Source organism: Nerophis ophidion, linkage group LG17, assembly GCF_033978795.1.
Source record: "Nerophis ophidion isolate RoL-2023_Sa linkage group LG17, RoL_Noph_v1.0, whole genome shotgun sequence".
NCBI classification, from domain to species: domain Eukaryota; kingdom Metazoa; phylum Chordata; class Actinopteri; order Syngnathiformes; family Syngnathidae; genus Nerophis; species Nerophis ophidion.
Genome location: NC_084627.1, coordinates 50,741,725 through 50,761,248, shown reverse-complemented (window position 1 = coordinate 50,761,248; position 19,524 = coordinate 50,741,725). Strand labels below are relative to the sequence as shown.

The following is a 19,524-nucleotide window of genomic DNA, read 5'->3' as shown; positions in this document are numbered from 1 at the left end:
AGTCAATGAGGTCATTAGAGACAACAACCTTAACGTCATCGGTCTTAGCGAAACCTGGCTTAAACCAGACGACTTTTTTGCGATAAATGAGGCATCCCCTCCTAACTATACGAATGCGCATATTGCCCGTCACCTCAAAAGGGGAGGGGGTGTCGCACTAATATACAACGAAAACTTTAACTTTAGTCCTAACTTAAATAATAAATATAAATCGTTTGAGGTGCTTTCTATGAAGTCTGCCACACCTCTGCCTCTGTGCCTGGCGGTTATCTACCGCTCCCCATGGCCCTATTCGGACTTTATTAGTGAATTCTCAGAGTTTGTTGCTGATCTAGTGACGCACGCCGATAATATAATTATAATGGGGGACTTTAATATCCATATGAATACCCCATTGGACCCACCGTGCGTGGCGCTCCAGACTATAATTGATAGCTGTGGTCTTACACAAATAATAAATGAACCGACGCATCGCAGCGGTAATACGATAGACCTAGTGCTTGTCAGGGGTATCACCGTTTCCAAAGTTATGATACTCCCGTGTACTAAAGTAATGTCCGATCATTACCTTATAAAATTCGAAGTTCAGACTCATGTTCGGCAAGCTAATAATAATAATAACTGCTATAGCAGCCGCAATATTAATGCTGCCACAACGACGACTCTTGCGGACCTACTGCCCTCGGTAATGGCACCATTCCCAAAATATGTGGGCTCTATTGATAACCTCACTAACAACTTTAACAACGCCCTGCGCGAAACCATTGATAGTATAGCACCGCTGAAGTTAAAAAAGGCTCCAAAAAGGCGTACGCCATGGTTTACTGAAGAAACTACAGCTCAGAAATTATTATGTAGAAAGCTGGAACGCAAATGGCGCACGACTTAACTTGAGGTGCACCACCAAGCATGGAGTGATAGTTTAATAACTTATAAACGCATGCTTACCTTAGCTAAAACTAATTATTACTCAAATCTCATCCGCATTAATAAAAACGATCCAAAATTTTTGTTTAGTACAGTAGCATCGCTAACCCAACAAGGGACTCCTTCCAGTAGCTCCACCTATTCGGCAGATGACTTTATGAAGTTCTTTAATAAGAAAATTTAACTTATTAGAAAGGAGATTAAAGACAATGCGTCCCAGCTACAACGGGGTTATAGTAACACTGATACGATTGTATATACGGCGGATACTGCAAATATCCAACATAGTTTCTCTCGTTTTGATGAAATAACATTAGAAGGATTGTTACAACGTGTAAATGGAATAAAACAAACAACATGTTTACTTGACCCACTTCCTGGGAAACTTATCAAGGAGCTTTTTGTATTATTAGGTCCATCAGTGCTAAATATTATAAACTTATCACTCTCCTCGGGCACTGTTCCCGTTGCATTCAAAAAAGCGGTTATTCATCCTCTCCTTAAAAGACCTAACCTCGATCCTGACCTCATGGTAAACTACCGACCGGTGTCTCACCTTCCCTTTATTTCGAAAATCCTCGAAAAAATTGTTGCAGAGCAGCTAAATGAGCACTTAGCGTTTAACAATCTATGTGAAACCTTTCAATCCGGTTTCAGGGCAAATCACTCGACTGAGACAGCCCTCGCAAAATTGACTAATGATCTATTGCTAACGATGGACTCTGATGCGTCATCTATGTTGCTGCTCCTCGATCTTAGCGCTGCTTTCGATACCGTCGATCATAATATTTTATTAGAGCGTATCAAAATACGAATTGGTATGTCAGACTTAGCCCTGTCATGGTTTAACTCTTATCTTACTGATAGGATGCAGTGTGTCTCCCATAACAATGTGACCTCGGACTACGTTAAGGTAACGTGTGGAGTTCCCCAGGGTTCGGTCCTTGGCCCTGTACTCTTCAGCATCTACATGCTGCCGCTGGGTGACGTCATACGCAAATACGGTGTTAGCTTTCACTGTTATGCTGATGACACCCAACTCTACATGCCCCTAAAGCTGACCAACACGCCGGATTGTAGTCAGTTGGAAGCGTCTTAATGAAATTAAACAATGGATGTCCGCTAACTTTTTGCAACTTAATGCCAAAAAAACGGAAATGCTGATTATCGGTCCTGCTAGACACCGAACTCTATTTAATAATACAACTTTAACATTTGACAACCAAACAATTAAACAAGGCGACACGGTAAAAAATCTGGGTATTATCTTCGACCCAACTCTCTCCTTTGAGTCACACATTAAAAGCGTTACTAAAACGGCCTTCTTTCATCTCCGTAATATCGCTAAAATTCGCTCCATTTTGTCCACTAAAGACGCCGAGATCATTATCCATGCGTTTGTTACGTCTCGTCTCGATTACTGTAACGTATTATTTTCGGGTCTCCCCATGTCTAGCATTAAAAGATTACAGTTGGTACAAAATGCGGCTGCTAGACTTTTGACAAGAACAAGAAAGTTTGATCATATTACGCCTATACTGTATATACCTTTATATACATATATACATACATATATACCTATACTGGCTCACCTGCACTGGCTTCCTGTGCACTTAAGATGTGACTTTAAGGTTTTACTACTTACGTATAAAATACTACACGGTCTAGCTCCAGCCTATCTTGCCGATTGTATTGTACCATATGTCCCAGCAAGAAATCTGCGTTCAAAGGACTCCGGCTTGTTAGTGATTCCTAGAGCCCCAAAAAAGTCTGCGGGCTATAGAGCGTTTTCCGTTCGGGCTCCAGTACTCTGGAATGCCCTCCCGGTAACAATTCGAGATGCTACCTCAGTAGAAGCATTTAAGTCTCACCTTAAAACTCATCTGTATACTCTAGCCTTTAAATAGACCTCCTTTTTAGACCAGTTGATCTGCTGCTTCTTTTCTTTCTCCTATGTCCCCCCCTCCCTTGTGGAGGGGGTCCGGTCCGATGACCATGGATGAAGTACTGGCTGTCTAGAGTCGAGACCCAGAATGGACCGCTCGTCGGGACCCAGGATGGACCGCTCGCCTGTATCGGTTGGGGACATCTCTACGCTGCTGATCCGCTTGAGATGGTTTCCTGTGGACGGGACTCTCGCTGCTGTCTTGGAGCCACTATGGATTGAACTTTCACAGTATCATGTTAGACCCGCTCGACATCCATTGCTTTCGGTCCCCTAGAGGGGGGGGGGGTTGCCCACATCTGAGGTCCTCTCCAAGGTTTCTCATAGTCAGCATTGTCACTGGCGTCCCACTGGATGTGAATTCTCCCTGCCCACTGGGTGTGAGTTTTCCTTGCCCTTTTGTGGGTTCTCCCGAGGATGTTGTAGTCGTAATGATTTGTGCAGTCCTTTGAGACATTTGTGATTTGGGGCTATATAAATAAACATTGATTGATTGATTGATTGATATATACACACACACATATATATACCTATATATATATATATATATATACACCTATATCTATATATACCTATATATATATATATACACCTATATATATATATATATATATATACCTATATACACCTATATATATATATATATATATATATACCTATATATATATATATATATATATATATATATATATATATATATATATATACCTATATATATATCTATATATATATATATGTGTGTATTTTGTTTTAAATCTTCATTATTTAATTCAAGTTATTAAAGTATGTCTCTATATACATACTGTATTTTATTTTTGGGCAAAAGGGGCGCTTATTCTTAAACACATGTTTGTATTTGTTACCTTCTTAATGAGGCAGCAGTAACTATGAAAGACAGCATCTAATATATATTATATAACGGTATGGCGGTATTGTCTGAAATACACATCTCTTTGTAAAATATATATGTATAATAACTGGTTATATACCCCAAGACCTCCGTAAGAACGCACCTCTGCTTCCAGTCTAAGGATGGTGTTGTTGAGTTCTGAGGTCTTCTTGTATTTGCTGTCCTTGTCCACTTCCAACTCCTCCAGTTGTCTCTCTGCCAGCCACAGTTTCTCCGCCAGAGACTGAGAATGCAGAGTTTGCTTCTCCAGGTTCTCCTAAACACACAACACACATACAACAAAATCAGTATTTTTTTTTAACATATGAAATAACAAGTGCCTTGTGGAGGACACTGGTTCAGAATTTCAGGGAGCAAAGGTTTTTTTTGTTTTTTTTTTTAAATATGTCACCTGTTTGATGCAAAGAAATACCATGTTTTTTTTTGTTTGGTTAACTAATATGAACTAAACATGCAAAACACTATTTAAAAAAAGAAATACTGAGGCTGAGATTACATAGTTTGGTAACACTTTAGTATGGAGAACAGTAACAGAGACTTAAGAGTTATTTGGACAATAGGGGAACATATTGTAAGTAACAAAGATTTCATTTAGAGTTATTTGGTTAGTGTTGTTGTATAATAAGGTCATGCAGTAGGGCTGGGTGATATATCGATATACTCCATACATCGCGGGTTTGTCTCTGTGCGATATAGAAAATGACTACATGGTGATATTGGAGTATACTATATGTTCTCACGCAGTTGCTTTTAGCTGCAGGCATTACACTACATGCTCTTTCCACTCTTTCTTGTCTCTCCTCACAGAGACTTAAAACAAGTGCACCTTCTAACATACGTCACACGTGAAACGTCACAAGCCCTCCCCGGGCAGGTAGCTACAAAGGTAGCATTAGCGGTGGTGCTAACAGTGCATTGCGAATGGTAATACGAGAGAGACAAGGTGCAAATCTGGTAACAAATGGAAGAATAATTAATTCCCAAGAAAAACCGCACAGGGTGCATCGTCATGGCTTCAAGCGGGAAGATGTTGAACAATTATGCTGCAAAAAGTAGCAGCACTGCTAATTTGTAGCATCATTTGAAAAGTCACCCGCTAGACGATGAAGGGTGCTTGAAACTCCGCATGTCAACATCTCTGTTCGATGCCACACCAACAAAATGCCGAAGCCACAATTTCCAGATCAACACCGCATGAAAAAAAAATCAACATCAGAAGGAGATAACGTCCGCAGGAACCTACCACAGAACTAAGGACATAAACTATTTGATTTCCTATTATGCAGCTCATTTTTATTTGACAGTTTTTGTGTGACATCATGCACAAAAGTGCACTTTATTTGTTTTAAACTATTGTAATGACGTTCTGTACAAAAAGTGCACTTTAATTTAGTGTTGTTTTGATAAGGGACGGCGTGGCGCAGTGGAAGAGTGGCCGTGCGCAACCCGAGGGTCCCTGGTTCAATCCCCACCTAGTACCAACCTCGTCACGTCCGTTGAGTCCTGAGCAAGACACTTCACCCTTGCTCCTGATGGGTGCTGGTTAGCGCCTTGCATGGCAGCTCCCTCCATCAGTGTGTGAATGTGGAAGTAGTGTCAAAGTGCTTTGAGTATCTTGAAGGTAGAAAAGCGCTATACAAGTACAACCCATTTATTTATTTATTATTATGTCATCTTAGTGACATCATGCACAAAAGTGCACTCATAGCTTGTTTTAAAATGTCTCTGACTTTGGAAACGACATGAATGTTTGTGCCACTGTTTAATAAACGTTTAATAAATACACTTTTAGTTGTGATTTCCCTCTCTGCATGAAAGTTTAAAAGTAGCATATATTAATGCAGTATGAAGAAGAATGTTTGAATGTAGACACATAGAATCATCATACTGCTGTCATTATATGCATCATGTGTTCATTCAAGGCTAAGGCAAAATATCCACATATATATTGTGTATCGTGACATGGCCTAAAAATATCAAGATATTAAAACCCTGTATCGCCCAGGCCTACCTTGCAGAATAATGCATTAATAAGTACTTAATAATGACTGATTAAGAGCCAATATGTTATTAATTTGCATTTGTTAATCAGCAACTAATTAATGGTGAATAAGTTCCCCATATTTATTTATTTGAATCTCATTATTGATATAATCAAGCAATAACAGGCAGTCTCGTTAACTCTTATGTTTTTTCACAAATATTAGAATGTTTTTGTAGGAGTGTTTAAAGTTAAAGTACCACTGATAGTCACACACACACTCAGTATGACCAAATTACTCTCTGCAATTTGACCCATCTCGTGTTCCGCCCCCTGGGAGGTGAGGGGAGCAGTGAGCAGCAGCGGTGGCCGCGCTCGGGAATCATTTTGGTGATTTAACCCCCAATTCCAAACCTTGATGCTGAGTGCCAAGCAGGGAGGTAATGGCTCCCATTTTTATAGTCTTTGGTATGACTCAGCCGGGATTTGAACCCATGACCTACCCATCTCAGGGCGGACACTCTAACCACTAGGCCACTGGTTGTCAACCTTTTTCAGTGATGTACCCCCTGTGAACATGTTTTTAATTCAAGTACCCCCTAATCACAGCAAAGCATTTTTGGTTGAAAAAAAGAGATAAAAAAGTAAAATACAGCACTATGTCATCAGTTTCTGATTTATTCAATTGTATAACAGTGCAAAATATTGCTCATTTGTAGTGGTCTTTCTTCAACTATTTGGAAAAAAAGATACTTAAATAAGTAAAAACTTATTGAAAAATATACAAGTGATTCAATTCTAAATGCAGATTTCTCCACATAGAAGTAATCATCAACTTAAAGTGCCCTCTTTGGGGATTGTAATAGAGATCCATCTGGATTAATCAACTTTATTCTAAACATTTCTTCACAAAAAAAGAAATATTTAACATCAATATTTATGGAACATGTCCACAAAAAATCTAGCTGTCAACACTGAATATTGCATTGTTGTATTTCTTTTCACACTTGATGAACTTACATTCATATTTTGTTGAAGTATTATTCAATAAACATATTTATAAAGGATTTTTGAATTGTTGGTAATTTTAGAATATTTTTGATAAAATCCCAGGTACCCCTTGGCATACCTTCAAGTCCCCCCAGGGGTACACGTACCCCCATTTGAGAAGCAGGTTTGTCCAGCAAAGCCTGGCAAGTATGTGTGATGTACCTCAGCATCCTGGATCTGGTTTTTCAGGGACTGCTGGAGGAAGTTGAAGGCGTACTCCTGGGTGTTGGCCTCCAGCATCATGTCGCGGGCCTGCTTCACCTCCATCTGCACACAGCAGGTAATATATATGAACACACCCTCACATCCCTGGAAATACTGGATGCTGGCTTTGAAGTCCATGTAGAATTTACACAGAAGTCAACACAGACTTTCATCTCTAAACTGCCAGCAACAAGTAAAATGTCAAAAGTGCTTCTGGAATCTTCTCCCACGCCCCCGTGATGACTTAAAGGACCCGGCTGCTACAACCTGAGCGTCTACTCACTCCTGTTAGCTATTTGTTTTTTAACTCTCCTGTTCTGTACCTCCATCTCCCGGTGTTTCTCCGCCAGGACCTGGTTGGTTCTCTCCATCTCTAATATCTGCTCTCTCATTCTTTTCATCTCATTGGCCAGCTGAGTGTTGGTCCTCAGCAGGTCTTCGTTGTTCACCAGCAGGCCACGCATTTCAAACCTGAAGGCAAAGGCGGGATGTAACCACTAAGGGCCTTTGGACTTTGTGACATCACGCACATGTTTTCAAAGGGACTACAAACACAAACATCTTTCTAGTCTTTTTTTCTCTCTTGTTGCCTTATTTGTATTTTTACTTAAATGGATGTAGATTATTATTTGCTGCAGCTGGACTGGAGCAGGAAAGGATAAAGACAGAAAACCGGGGGAATAAGACAGAGAGACAACAACAACAGCAAACACAACAATAACAAAAACAAAAACAACAGAACAACATCAGTAGATTGGATATGTACACATATGTTAAAAGTCATAGCAAAGAAGCAATAATACAGAAATGACCATGAACATTTTTACACTATAAAAGGAGCAATACAAATACCAATAGAAATATCACTACTGATAATGAATAATAACAATAATTACCTCTATTATCAACAATACAATTGTTCAAATGCAACAATACATATATGTAATGATGACTTGAAATACAACACAAAGCAAATAAATGGAGGGGAAGAAAGAAGTCAACTATAATAACCTTGTAGATACTTACACTAATACAGTACATAACTACATACTCAAAGTTTGCACATCTACACGCACATTCACTGTACAAACATACACATATCAATCAATCAATCAATCAATGTTTACTTATATAGCCCTAAATCACTAGTGTCTCAAAGGGCTGCACAAACCACAACGACATCCTCGGGAGGCCCACATAAGAGCAAGGAAAACTCACACCCATACTGTACAAACATACATGTACATACACATTCAGGGTACAAACATACATATATACATACATGTACATATACTGTACAAACATACATATATACATACATGTACATACACATTCACTGTACAAACATACATATATACATACATGTACATATACTGTACAAACATACATATATACATACATGTACATATACTGTACAAACATACATATATACATACATGTACATATACTGTACAAACATACATATATACATACATGTACATATACTGTACAAACATACATATATACATACATGTACATATACTGTACAAACATACATATATACATACATGTACATATACTGTACAAACATACATATATACATACATGTACATATACTGTACAAACATACATATATACATACATGTACATACACATTCACTGTACAAACATACATATATACATACATATTCAAGGTACAAACATGTACATATACTGTACATTTATACACTCATGCACATAATCAGGTTTCATCAAACATATATTAACGTTGTTGCCCTAGGGTAAACTGGGTGACACATGGCACACTGACAAAGCTTAACCTATTGTTACTATAACAATCTACAAGGTTAATATAGGTTGCTTCTCTTTCCTTCCCTTCATTTTTCGGTATTCATTTTTTAACCTCTAGTTATAATTATGTAGATGTATTGTTGCATTTGAACAACTGTATTGTTGATAATAAAGGTAAACTATTGGTATTGTTCATTATCAATAGCGCTTTTTCTATTGGTATTTTTTAATGCTGCATTTGTAGTGTAAATATGCTCATTGTCATTGCTGTATTATTATTTATTTCACAAACTGCTTCTTTGCTATCACTTTTACTATCATATTTGTACATATTGTATGTGCTGATGTTGTTGTTATTGTTGTGTTGGCTCTTGTTGTTTTTGTCTCTCTGTCTTCCTTTTTTCCTCTTTCTATCCCCTCCTGCACCAAATAATATAAAAACATTTAATAAAGTAAAATACAAATAAGGCAACAAGAGAAGTATCCCACACTTCTCTTCTGTAAAGTAAATCTAAAAAGCCGATACGGACATCTACATCTACATCAACTATATGATTTGCTTGAGAAACTGGACAGGACGGAAACAAAACAAAAACCTTGTATATTGTTATACTAACAATAGTAAACACGTCTTAGTAGAGTTGTAAAGACGTGAGCGTGTGATCACCTGATCTGGTTCCTCTCTTTCTCCATCTCCACACTCTCGGCCTCCAGGAACTGATTACGCTGCACACAAGACACACGTGATATCACTTTTACATCCACACAAGAAGTCTTAATAATATCCTACAATCATGGTGGCCGCCTGGGAAAGTAAGGCAGCAAGTTACGTGCAAGATGCTCCCAACACGAAACACACCCATGACAATAAAGCACATACCGTATTTTCCAGACTATAAGCCTCTATTTTTTTCTCCGAACTTTGAAGCCTGCAGGGATTTTCTTTGCTCGTGGTCAAAATGTGTTGTGTTCTACAAACTTGCATTCTAGCATCCACACAGAGACCGGACAGGTTTTCATTTTTTGTGGACGAGTTCGCTCACCGCAAGTGCTGCAGCTCGAAATTCTAGAGTATTTCCTTTGGTTTTGTGCCTTGAATCAGAAGTACAAGTGCCTTTTCGTCTTCTAGTCTAGTCGTCAAAAGCGTTTCTACTTGGATGGTTTCTTCACTCCAAACAATGGTTGTATGTTTTACAATACAACTACGACAATTCCTTTTTACTAAGTGTTTTCATGTGCTATCGTTATGTAATCAAGCTAGCGTCGTTAGCATTAGCTAATACGCTACAAGTGTTAGTACCGTGTTGTTCGGACTCTGAGGCGCCATTAAAGTTCTTTCATTGTCTCAAAAATCAACAGTGCGCCTAATGTACGGCATAATTCTGGTTGTGCTTACTGACCTCGAACCAATTTTATTTGGTAAATGGTTGTGGAAGGGGGCGTGGCCTGCGGACCTGCAGCAAAGGGGGGTTTGCCAGGACCAGCTTTGAGATCAGCAACAGGTGCGTAGACGGCCCACCTGGGCCTGGTCATCTAATCACCTGTCTTTCTGTTAAAAAGCAGCAGCCGGGCAGGAGAGAGGGGTGGAGCTGGAGCGAGTTTGGTGGTCAGAGGAACTCCGAGGAGAGAAACCTCCACAATGGTGTAATGATAAGTGTGACCAGTAGATGGCAGTCACACATAAGAAATATGTGTAGACTCCATCACTTGACACTTCTTCCACTCCCATCCTTGCACGCTACACCGCTACAACAAAGATGACGGTGAGAAGACGCTGCCAAAGGTGAGACACGTAAATAAGACGGCTCACAAAACGGTGCATCCGGAGGCGACTGTCAGAAAACGACGTGAAGATGATCTGTAAAACTAAATCTATGCAACATTTTGACCAAAGAACCATCATTACATGTTATGTAGACCAGTGTTTTTCAACATTTTTTGAGCCAGGGCACAATTTTTACGTTGAAAGAATCCAGAGGCACACCACCAGCACAAATCATTAAAAAACAAAACTCAGTTGACAGTAAAAAGTTGTTGTCGCAATAGTTGGATATGACTTTAAAGCATAAGCATCAATATAACTCTTCACTGAAAGTACTGTCACATCACGCCGTGACTCATTTTCACTTTTTTGTGGGGTTTTCCTGTGTCTAGTGTTTTAGTTCTTGTCTTGCGCTCCTATTTTGGTGGCATTTTCTCTTTTTCTGGGTATTTTCCTGTAGCAGTTCCATGTCTTCCTTTGAGTGATATTTCCCGCATAAACTTTGTTTTAGCCATCAAGAATTTTTATCTTTCTTTGTGGGGACATTGTTGATCGTCATGTCATGTTGGGATGTACACTGTGGACGCTGTCTTAGCTCCACAGTAAGTTTTTGCTGTCGTCCAGCATTCTGTTTTGTTTACTTTGTAGCCAGTTCAGTTTTAGTTTTGTTCTGCATGGCCTTCCCTAAGCTTCAATGCCTTTTCTTAGAGGCACCCACCTTTTCTTTATTTTTGGTTTCAGCATTAGACACCTTTTTACCTGCACCCTGCTTCCCACCGTGTCCGACTTTGACTACCAGCTGCCACCTACTGATATGGAAGTATTTGAGTATTACAGGGTTACTCTGCCGAGCTCTAGACAACACCGACACTCAACAACAACACATCATTTGCAGACTATAATTACTGCTTTGGAAAAAATACTTTGAACCCAAATAGGTGAAATGAGATCATCTCCCACGGCACACCGGACTGTATGTCACGGCACAGTCGTTGAAAAACACAGAGGAAGTGTTTTACATAAAGCAATAAAAGAATCATATGACTCCTTTAATGTGCCCTATAATCCGGTATACCGTATTTCCTTGAATTGCCGCCAGGTATATAGTATGCACCTGCCTAGAATTACTGCCGGGTCGCACTCGTTTCGCGAAAATATTGTTTTTATTAGCGCATGTCTAAAATTACTGCCGGGTCGCACTCGTTTCGCAAAATAATTAGCATATGTCTAGAATTTCCGCCGGGTCAAACTCGTCACGTCACGGGTGACACTTCACCTGTCATCATTTTCAAAATGGAGGAGGCTGATTTCAATCATTTGAAATCGCATAAAGGGAAGAAGATTAAGAGCTATTCAGTAGGATTTAAGGTCCAAGCTATTGAATATGCTCAAAAGAACAGTAAGCAGCTATGTTTTATTTATATACCGTAGCTGTGTGTGTCAAATATGAGTCATTAAATGACTCCCGCCTCCTGGTGGTAGAGGGCGCTAGTGATCCTTCTTGCGACTACTCGGCTGCAGAAGAAGTGACAACAAGCAGCAAGAGTGAGCAGCGTGAGTTTATTTTTTCTCTCGCTTGCACTTTTAACATGGAGGATTACATATCTAAAATAAAACAGTTTTCTAAACTGGACTTTCAATCGAAGCAGGAGGTAATAAAGGAAGATCTCCATCGAGACAGAGAGACTTTTAAAACTGAAGAAAGATAAGGAAGACTTCTATAAACAAGTTATCGATGCTTTTGATCAGAAGGAGCTGCGCATGGACTTCATTTATAAGTAAAGGTAAGACCATCATTTTTCCTTGCCCTTATGTGGGCTCTACCGAAGATGTCGTTGTGGTTTGTGCAGCCCTTTGAGACACTTGTGATTTAGGGCTATATAAATAAACATTGATTGATTGATTGATAATAACGTTTTTTTTTATTAAATGTGCTTTTCATGATGGTATCCTTACATCACACTCAAATTTATAAACGCAGGCCTGAATCTACCGCATGCCTTTGGTAAACGCCGGAGTGAGAAGAGGTTTTAAATTAATTAGCGCCCCGGCGGCAATTCAAGGAAATACGGTATATGAAAAAAGATCAAAAATGCGCCTTATGGTCCAGAAAACACAGTAGAGCTTTGAGCATGTGGACTCCTTGTTGTGGTCTGAACACCAGCATTTTTATTTGTACAGTGCTTTTCTACCTTCAAGGTACTCAAAGGGCGTTGTCACCATTGCCAGATTTACCCAAGTGCAACCGGGGGTTCAGCATCTTGCTCAAGGGTACTCTGAAATGCTCACAGGGGGGCTGAGAAGTGTAATTGATAGAAAAAAAGGCCAACCTTGTGACAGCCATCCAACTGTTTGGTCAGTTCCTCAATGAAGTCTTTCCTGTTGAGGCCGCCCATGGTGGAGGATCGTAAGCTGTAGTGGTTTTGAGCCGCCTGCACACGGGCACATGAAACATGAAACATGAAACATGTAGTTTAACTCCAGGTAGATGCTGTTTTGTCACAGTGTGCGGGCCTACGGGGTTGGGGATGTCGTTCCTCCTCTTCATCAGAGCGTCGTAGGCGGAGTATCGCGTGCGAGGCGGGAGGAGGTTGGGACCTGACATCGGCACTGGACTGTCTCTTAGGCTGTAGCTGTGCAGGTTCAACTCTGAGGTGGCAGGAGACATTCCGGGCTGGAAGTGCAAACAAGAGAGGCCATCAGTCGACTCAAGTGAGCTTTAATTGGGTTTATTTAATGTTGTCCAAACTACGACAGTCAAAGTTGTGGAGGCAAAAGTCTCCTGACACCTGAATTAATTAGTCCGTAAATAGATGTTGGATTAGACCCCATCCCTCCATCCATCCATTTTCTACCGCTTATTCCCTTTGGGGGCACCGGAGCCTATCTCAGCTGCAATCGGGCGGAAGGCGGGATACACCCTGGACAACTCGTCACCTCATCACAGAGCCAACACAGATAGACAGACAACATTCACACACTAGGGACCATTTAGTGTTGCCAAGCAACCTATCAGGTGCATGTCTTTGGAGGTGGGAGGGGCCTATTCCCAGGTGCATGTCTTTGGAGGTGGGCGGGGCCTATCCCCAGGTGCATGTCTTTGGAGGTGGGAGGGGCCTATCCCCAGGTGCATGTCTTTGGAGGTGGGAGGAAGGCGGAATAGAACCCACACACTCACAGGTAGAACATGCAAACTCCACACAGAAAGATCCTGAGGCCGGGAATTGAACCCAGGACTGCTCAGGACCTTGGTATTGTGAAGCACATGCACTAACCCCTCTATATTAACAAATATACAATATATAACAATCTTGCCTTCTTCCAAACTTGGGACTTCTAGGAATATGCTATAATATTCTGCCTCTAAAATGAAAGAAGATAAATGATACATTTTTTTTGTATTTGAGAAATCTATCCATCTATCCTGTGGTTTGTATATAAATAATTACTTCAACATGACGTTTACTTATTTGCATGAAAACATGGACTTATTGTTATTTAGAAGTAATTACTGTGTGTTATAATTGTCAGGGTAAAATTTGTCCTGGGCATGACATCAAAGTGCATCCGGCAGTGAAAGCTCCTCTATGGGGTCTTGGGGCCCTAGGAGGTTAACCCCTTTACTACTGTTACGCCAGGTGGCCCTTGGCAAAGGCCTAGTACCTGACTGCCCCCTAGCCAGGGATACGGTCAAGACCTCAATGGCCGAGCAGGTGGAAGACGGTAGTTTCAAGAACGGATGTGATGGCGGAAGAAGGCTGCAGTAGAAAAGGGTCCCCGGTCGTCCTGGACTACATGCCACTGGACCCTGACCCAATTCTGTCAAGGATGGTGTGGTGACAGTCTGTGCACCAGTGTCCCCACTTTAAACTAAGTCACACACAGGCATCCTCCATAAAGGGATACAACCCCACCAGGAGGATCGTCATACTCGTTCGAGTGACCACCGATGATGATGATGATGATGATGAGGGGTGAAATTGAAATGAGCCAAAATAGGTTTGCACTCCTGCATAACCAAAAAGTTTTAAAGTAGCACATTTTTCAGAACATCATATCAGGTATGTATAATCTTTTTAAGTTTCCATCCATTTCCCGCCACTTGTCCCAGGTTTCTGGTACAAAAATGTGTTGTTTCCCACCTGGAGACACAGGTGTGTCCCACCTGGAGACACAGGTGTGCCGTAAGAGAGACTTTGGCTTCTTTAGGTAAGCCAGGGGTCGGCCACCCTAAAGGTTGAAAGAGCCATATTGGACCAAAAATACAAAAAAAAAATCAAAAATCTGTCTGAGCTGCAAAAAAATAAATTATAATGAAGGCCAAACATTAGCCTACTATCAACATTTTTATGCAAATATTCGTTGATGGAATTGTTAAAAAGTAACATTTATTCCACACGTTTTTTGCAACTTTGAAAATTATTAGTAAAACGGAGGCTTCTCAGAGGGTGACATAACTCCTAGAGATTACTGGCTTAGAACGGCCAAATGTGTTCAAGTTAAAGGTTTTCTTCTTCTAATAGATTTAAAGTTTGCTGTGGTCTGGAACAACATGGCACACCATCAACTATCAGACAAGCAGCCAAAGTTACATACAGATAATGTGTCAAGGGACATTCAAATATAAATGAATTATACAGAGGACATAAGTAAATTAAATGAGCTCAAATGTACCAACAAACGAGTATTAATGATGCAATATGTACATACAGCTAGCCTGAATAGCATGTTAGCATCGATTAGCTTGCAGTCATGCACTGACCAAATATGTCTGATTAGCACTCCAAGAAGTCAAAAACATCAACAAAGCTCACCTTTGTGATTTCAAACACAGCATAAAACGTGTTTTAGACAGAATGAAACAAAGAAAGAGTGGCATTAAACACATCTTTCTGTGGCAGCGTCGGACAAAGTAGTGCATGTAAATAAAGTACGGTGCGTTCAAGGGCCGCCGAAATTAGTAGGACAAAACGGCGCTCACCAAATCCTCTCATCAGTGAAGCATGTTTGATACAAACTGTGTGATTTCTAACAATTAGGAAGGTTTGTGTCATGTTTCTTGTCGTACAGAAACAATATTAAAACAAAAATAATATTTTTTCCAACCATGTTTTCATTTCTGTACATTTTTTAAAAGCTCCCGGGAGCCACTTAGAGGGCGCATCTAAAAAAAAAAAAAATGTATTTTTCATGCATTTGTCTTTTAAATAAATACTAAAACATATTCAAACGTTTAAAAAGTATTAATAAATGCTATGGATTATTTTTATTTAGTGGAAGAAGGGGCAAAATGGCTTTTTAATAGTCTGTTGGTTTGCAATCATAGCAGCTTTGAAAGACTTGGTGGTAGAAGAGAGATGGAGAGCAAGACACAAAGAAGACATGCAGGTGTTGTTAGGGACCAGCTCCATATTTCACCTCCAGTCTTCCCAGGTGTCCTAATACTTTTGCCTACCAACACACACAATATGATATTGCTTATTTGTCTTTGGAAACATGCTGCAGTTTTACCAAGTGGTGTGTGTTCATGTTCATGCCGTAAGGACTGTTGAAGACTCGACTGGAGTTTTCCACCACATTTGCCTGAAAAGAAAGAACAGTTTTTTGCAGTCAAAAAGTTGCCACGTGATCTCTTCTCTTCTCAGGTCGGCTACAAAAAGTCTCTTTGACCTCCAACTCTGCTGGAGAGAAAAGGAAAGATGACACATTAAACTGACTTTTTAAAAAAAAACAAAAAAACACAACGTCTACTTGGAAGGACTACAAATGTCTCTGAAAGTTACACAAAAGGGTGTTTGAGGTGATATAATTAATGAAGACCTTAAGAGTCATAAAGTCTGGAGAACAACAACAACAACAAGTTGAACTGCTTGTGGACACAAAAGATGCAGTAAAAGATTGAGATGAGAGTTCTGAATAAAAAGGAAACATTAATATTTCTGTTCTCCACTAGGTGGCAGTGTTTAATAACTGCTTGTGTGCATAAACAATCACAGCTAGAAAACTTTTATTTCTCCTCCCCGAATATCAATGATGTATTTCACTTTTTGAACAATTGGCAGCTTGTGGGAATATTTCAGTCCAGTTTACCTGGAAGATGCATCAGATAAAGTTAGAGTGTAATACATCACATATTTCAAGTTGTTTCACGGCTAAAAAAGAGCAGGAAGAAGCAGAGCTTATTAGATTTTACTCCTTTTCATAACATGCATCCATAAACGTTGATGCATGTGCAAAAGTGTCATACATTTATCTGTACGGTCATCTATTTATTTATATCTGCACCTTATTGCTCTTTGATCTGCACAACATGAGCTGATGCAACAGAATGTTCTTCTTATCTGTAAAGTTCAACTTTGAATGACAATAAAAGGAAGTCTAACATCATATTAGTCTTATTAAATGTCTATTGTTCTGTTCGTTACACAACAGTGAACAAATACATAACAAAAATTGTAAGAATACAAATAATACATAAATAAGTATTGTCTTTCTTTTTCTAAAGTTTTAAGTTATTTATGATAATTTTTCTTTTTTGTACTTTGTGAACATTTGTAGTCTGATTCTCTTAAAGTGAATCATATTGATGCTTTGTTTCATTTCTTTGCTTAATGCATCCCATCATTTAATTCCACATACTGATGTGCTTAAGGTCTTAAGTGTTGGACGTGCATACAAATGTTTCAAATGAGATTTTCCTCTAAGGTTATATTTCTCCTATTTTGTTAAGAATAATTGTTGTACATTCTTGGCTAGCAGGTCATAGTTTGCTTTGTACATCATTTTAACTGTTTGCAAATCTTTGAATTTCAATATTTTCGATTCAATAAATAAAGGGTTTGTATGTTCTTTGTATTTCTTGTTTGTAACAGCGTTAGTGAATGAAGTGCACATTTGTAATTATTTCCCCATATTTCTGCACAATAACTCCGATATGTAACACTAGCCAGTTAGCAGCAGAGAATATGAAGTGATTTGTGCTCTAGAACATGTTTCCCTTTATTCATTATTGATGTGTTTATTGATACTTTATGTCGTATATTTTTTATATGAGGATTCCATTAATCCATCCATTTCTACCGCTTATTCCCTTCCGGGGTCGCTCAGGATGCTGGAGCTTATGTCAGCTACAATCAGGCGGAAGGCGGGGTACACCCTGGACAAGTCGCCACCTCATCACAGGGCCAACACAGATAGACAGACAACATTCACACGGCGTGGCGAAGTTGGTCGAGTGGCTGTGCCAGCAATATGAGGGTTCCTGGTTCAATTCCCACCTTCTACCATCCTAGTCAATTCCGTTGTGTCCTTGGGCAAGACACTTCACCCTTGCTCCTGATGGGTCCTGGTGAGCGCCTTGCATGGCAGCTCCCGCCGTCAGTGTGTGAATGTGTGTGTGAAGGTGTGTGTGAATGTGTGTGTGAATGTGGAAATACTGTCAAAGCGCTTTGGGCTCCTTAAAAAGAAGTAAAAAAGCACTAAACAAGTACAACCATTTATCATTCACACACTAGGGACCATTTAGTGTTGCCAATCAACCTATCCCCAGGTGCATGTCTTTGGAGGTGGGAGGGGCCTATCCCCAGGTGCATGTCTTTGGAGGTGGGAGGGGCCTATCCCCAGGTGCATGTCTTTGTAGGTGGGAGGGGCCTATCCCCAGGTGCATGTCTTTGGAGGTGGGAGGGGCCTATCCCCAGGTGCATGTCTTTGGAGGTGGGAGGGGCCTATCCCCAGGTGCATGTCTTTGGAGGTGGGAGGGGCCTATCCCCAGGTGCATGTCTTTGGAGGTGGGAGGGGCCTATCCCCAGGTGCATGTCTTTGGGGGTGGGAGGGGCCTATCCCCAGGTGCATGTTTTTGGGGGTGGGAGGGGCCTATCCCCAGGTGCATGTTTTTGGAGGTGGGAGGGGCCTATCCCCAGGTGCATGTTTTTGGAGGTGGGAGGAGCCTATCCCCAGGTGCATGTCTTTGGAGGTGGGAGGGGCCTATCCCCAAGTGCATGTTTTTGGAGGTGGGAGGGACCTATCCCCAGGTGCATGTCTTTGGGGGTGGGAGGGGCCTATCCCCAGGTGCATGTCTTTGGGGGTGGGAGGGGCCTATCCCCAGGTGCATGTCTTTGGGGGTGGGAGGGGCCTATCCCCAGGTGCATGTCTTTGGGGGTGGGAGGGGCCTATCCCCAGGTGCATGTCTTTGAAGGTGGGAGGGGCCTATCCCCAGGTGCATGTCTTTGAAGGTCTGAGGGGCCTATCCCCAGGTGCATGTCTTTGAAGGTCTGAGGGGCCTATCCCCAGGTGCATGTCTTTGGGGGTGGGAGGGGCCTATCCCCAGGTGCATGTCTTTGAAGGTGGGAGGGGCCTATCCCCAGGTGCATGTCTTTGAAGGTCTGAGGGGCCTATCCCCAGGTGCATGTCTTTGGGGGTGGGAGGGGCCTATCCCCAGGTGCATGTCTTTGAAGGTCTGAGGGGCCTATCCCCAGGTGCATGTCTTTGAAGGTGGGAGGAAGCCGGAGTGGAACCCACAGTCACGGGCAGGACATGCAAACTCCACACAGAAAGATCCTGACCACAGGATCAAACCAAGGACCTTCGTATTGTGAGGCAGACGCACTAACCCCCTCTCCACCGTGCCGACATGAGGTTTCCAGTTCATCTTATCTGTTATTTCACCCAAAAAAAATGTCTTATTTTACCCTTCGATGGCTACTCCGTTTATTTGTATTTGTGTTGGACTTTTCCTTCTCCTGTCACCAAATAGCATTATTTTAGTCTTACTGAGATTCAAAGAGTCTGTTTTTGTCAAACCATCTTTATAATGTGTTCTTTTCTTCTGTTATTTGTTTTAGCTTCTGTGTGTTCTCTCCTGAACACAAGGCAGCCGATTACCAAAGACCACCACAAAGACTAACATTCAAAGACAGTAGCGTATTAGTCCCAAGTATTCATCAAAATCGAGGGAGAGGTCTTATTTAACAAGTACA

General features: G+C 40.8%; 1 protein-coding gene across 1 annotated transcript in view; it reads right to left on the bottom strand.

The window, feature by feature from the left end:
* LOC133536556 (uncharacterized) overlaps positions 1 to 19,524 on the bottom strand; it is a 115,409-nt gene that overhangs the window by 14,793 nt on the left and 81,092 nt on the right. The window contains exons 8-14 of the mRNA XM_061877184.1: positions 16,061 to 16,132; positions 13,068 to 13,223; positions 12,880 to 12,981; positions 9,455 to 9,513; positions 7,341 to 7,488; positions 6,976 to 7,080; positions 3,886 to 4,038 (exon numbers count right to left, since the gene is read on the bottom strand). Coding sequence (XP_061733168.1) covers positions 3,886 to 4,038; positions 6,976 to 7,080; positions 7,341 to 7,488; positions 9,455 to 9,513; positions 12,880 to 12,981; positions 13,068 to 13,223; positions 16,061 to 16,132 — 795 coding nt within the window. The remainder of the gene's footprint in view (positions 1 to 3,885; positions 4,039 to 6,975; positions 7,081 to 7,340; positions 7,489 to 9,454; positions 9,514 to 12,879; positions 12,982 to 13,067; positions 13,224 to 16,060; positions 16,133 to 19,524) is intronic.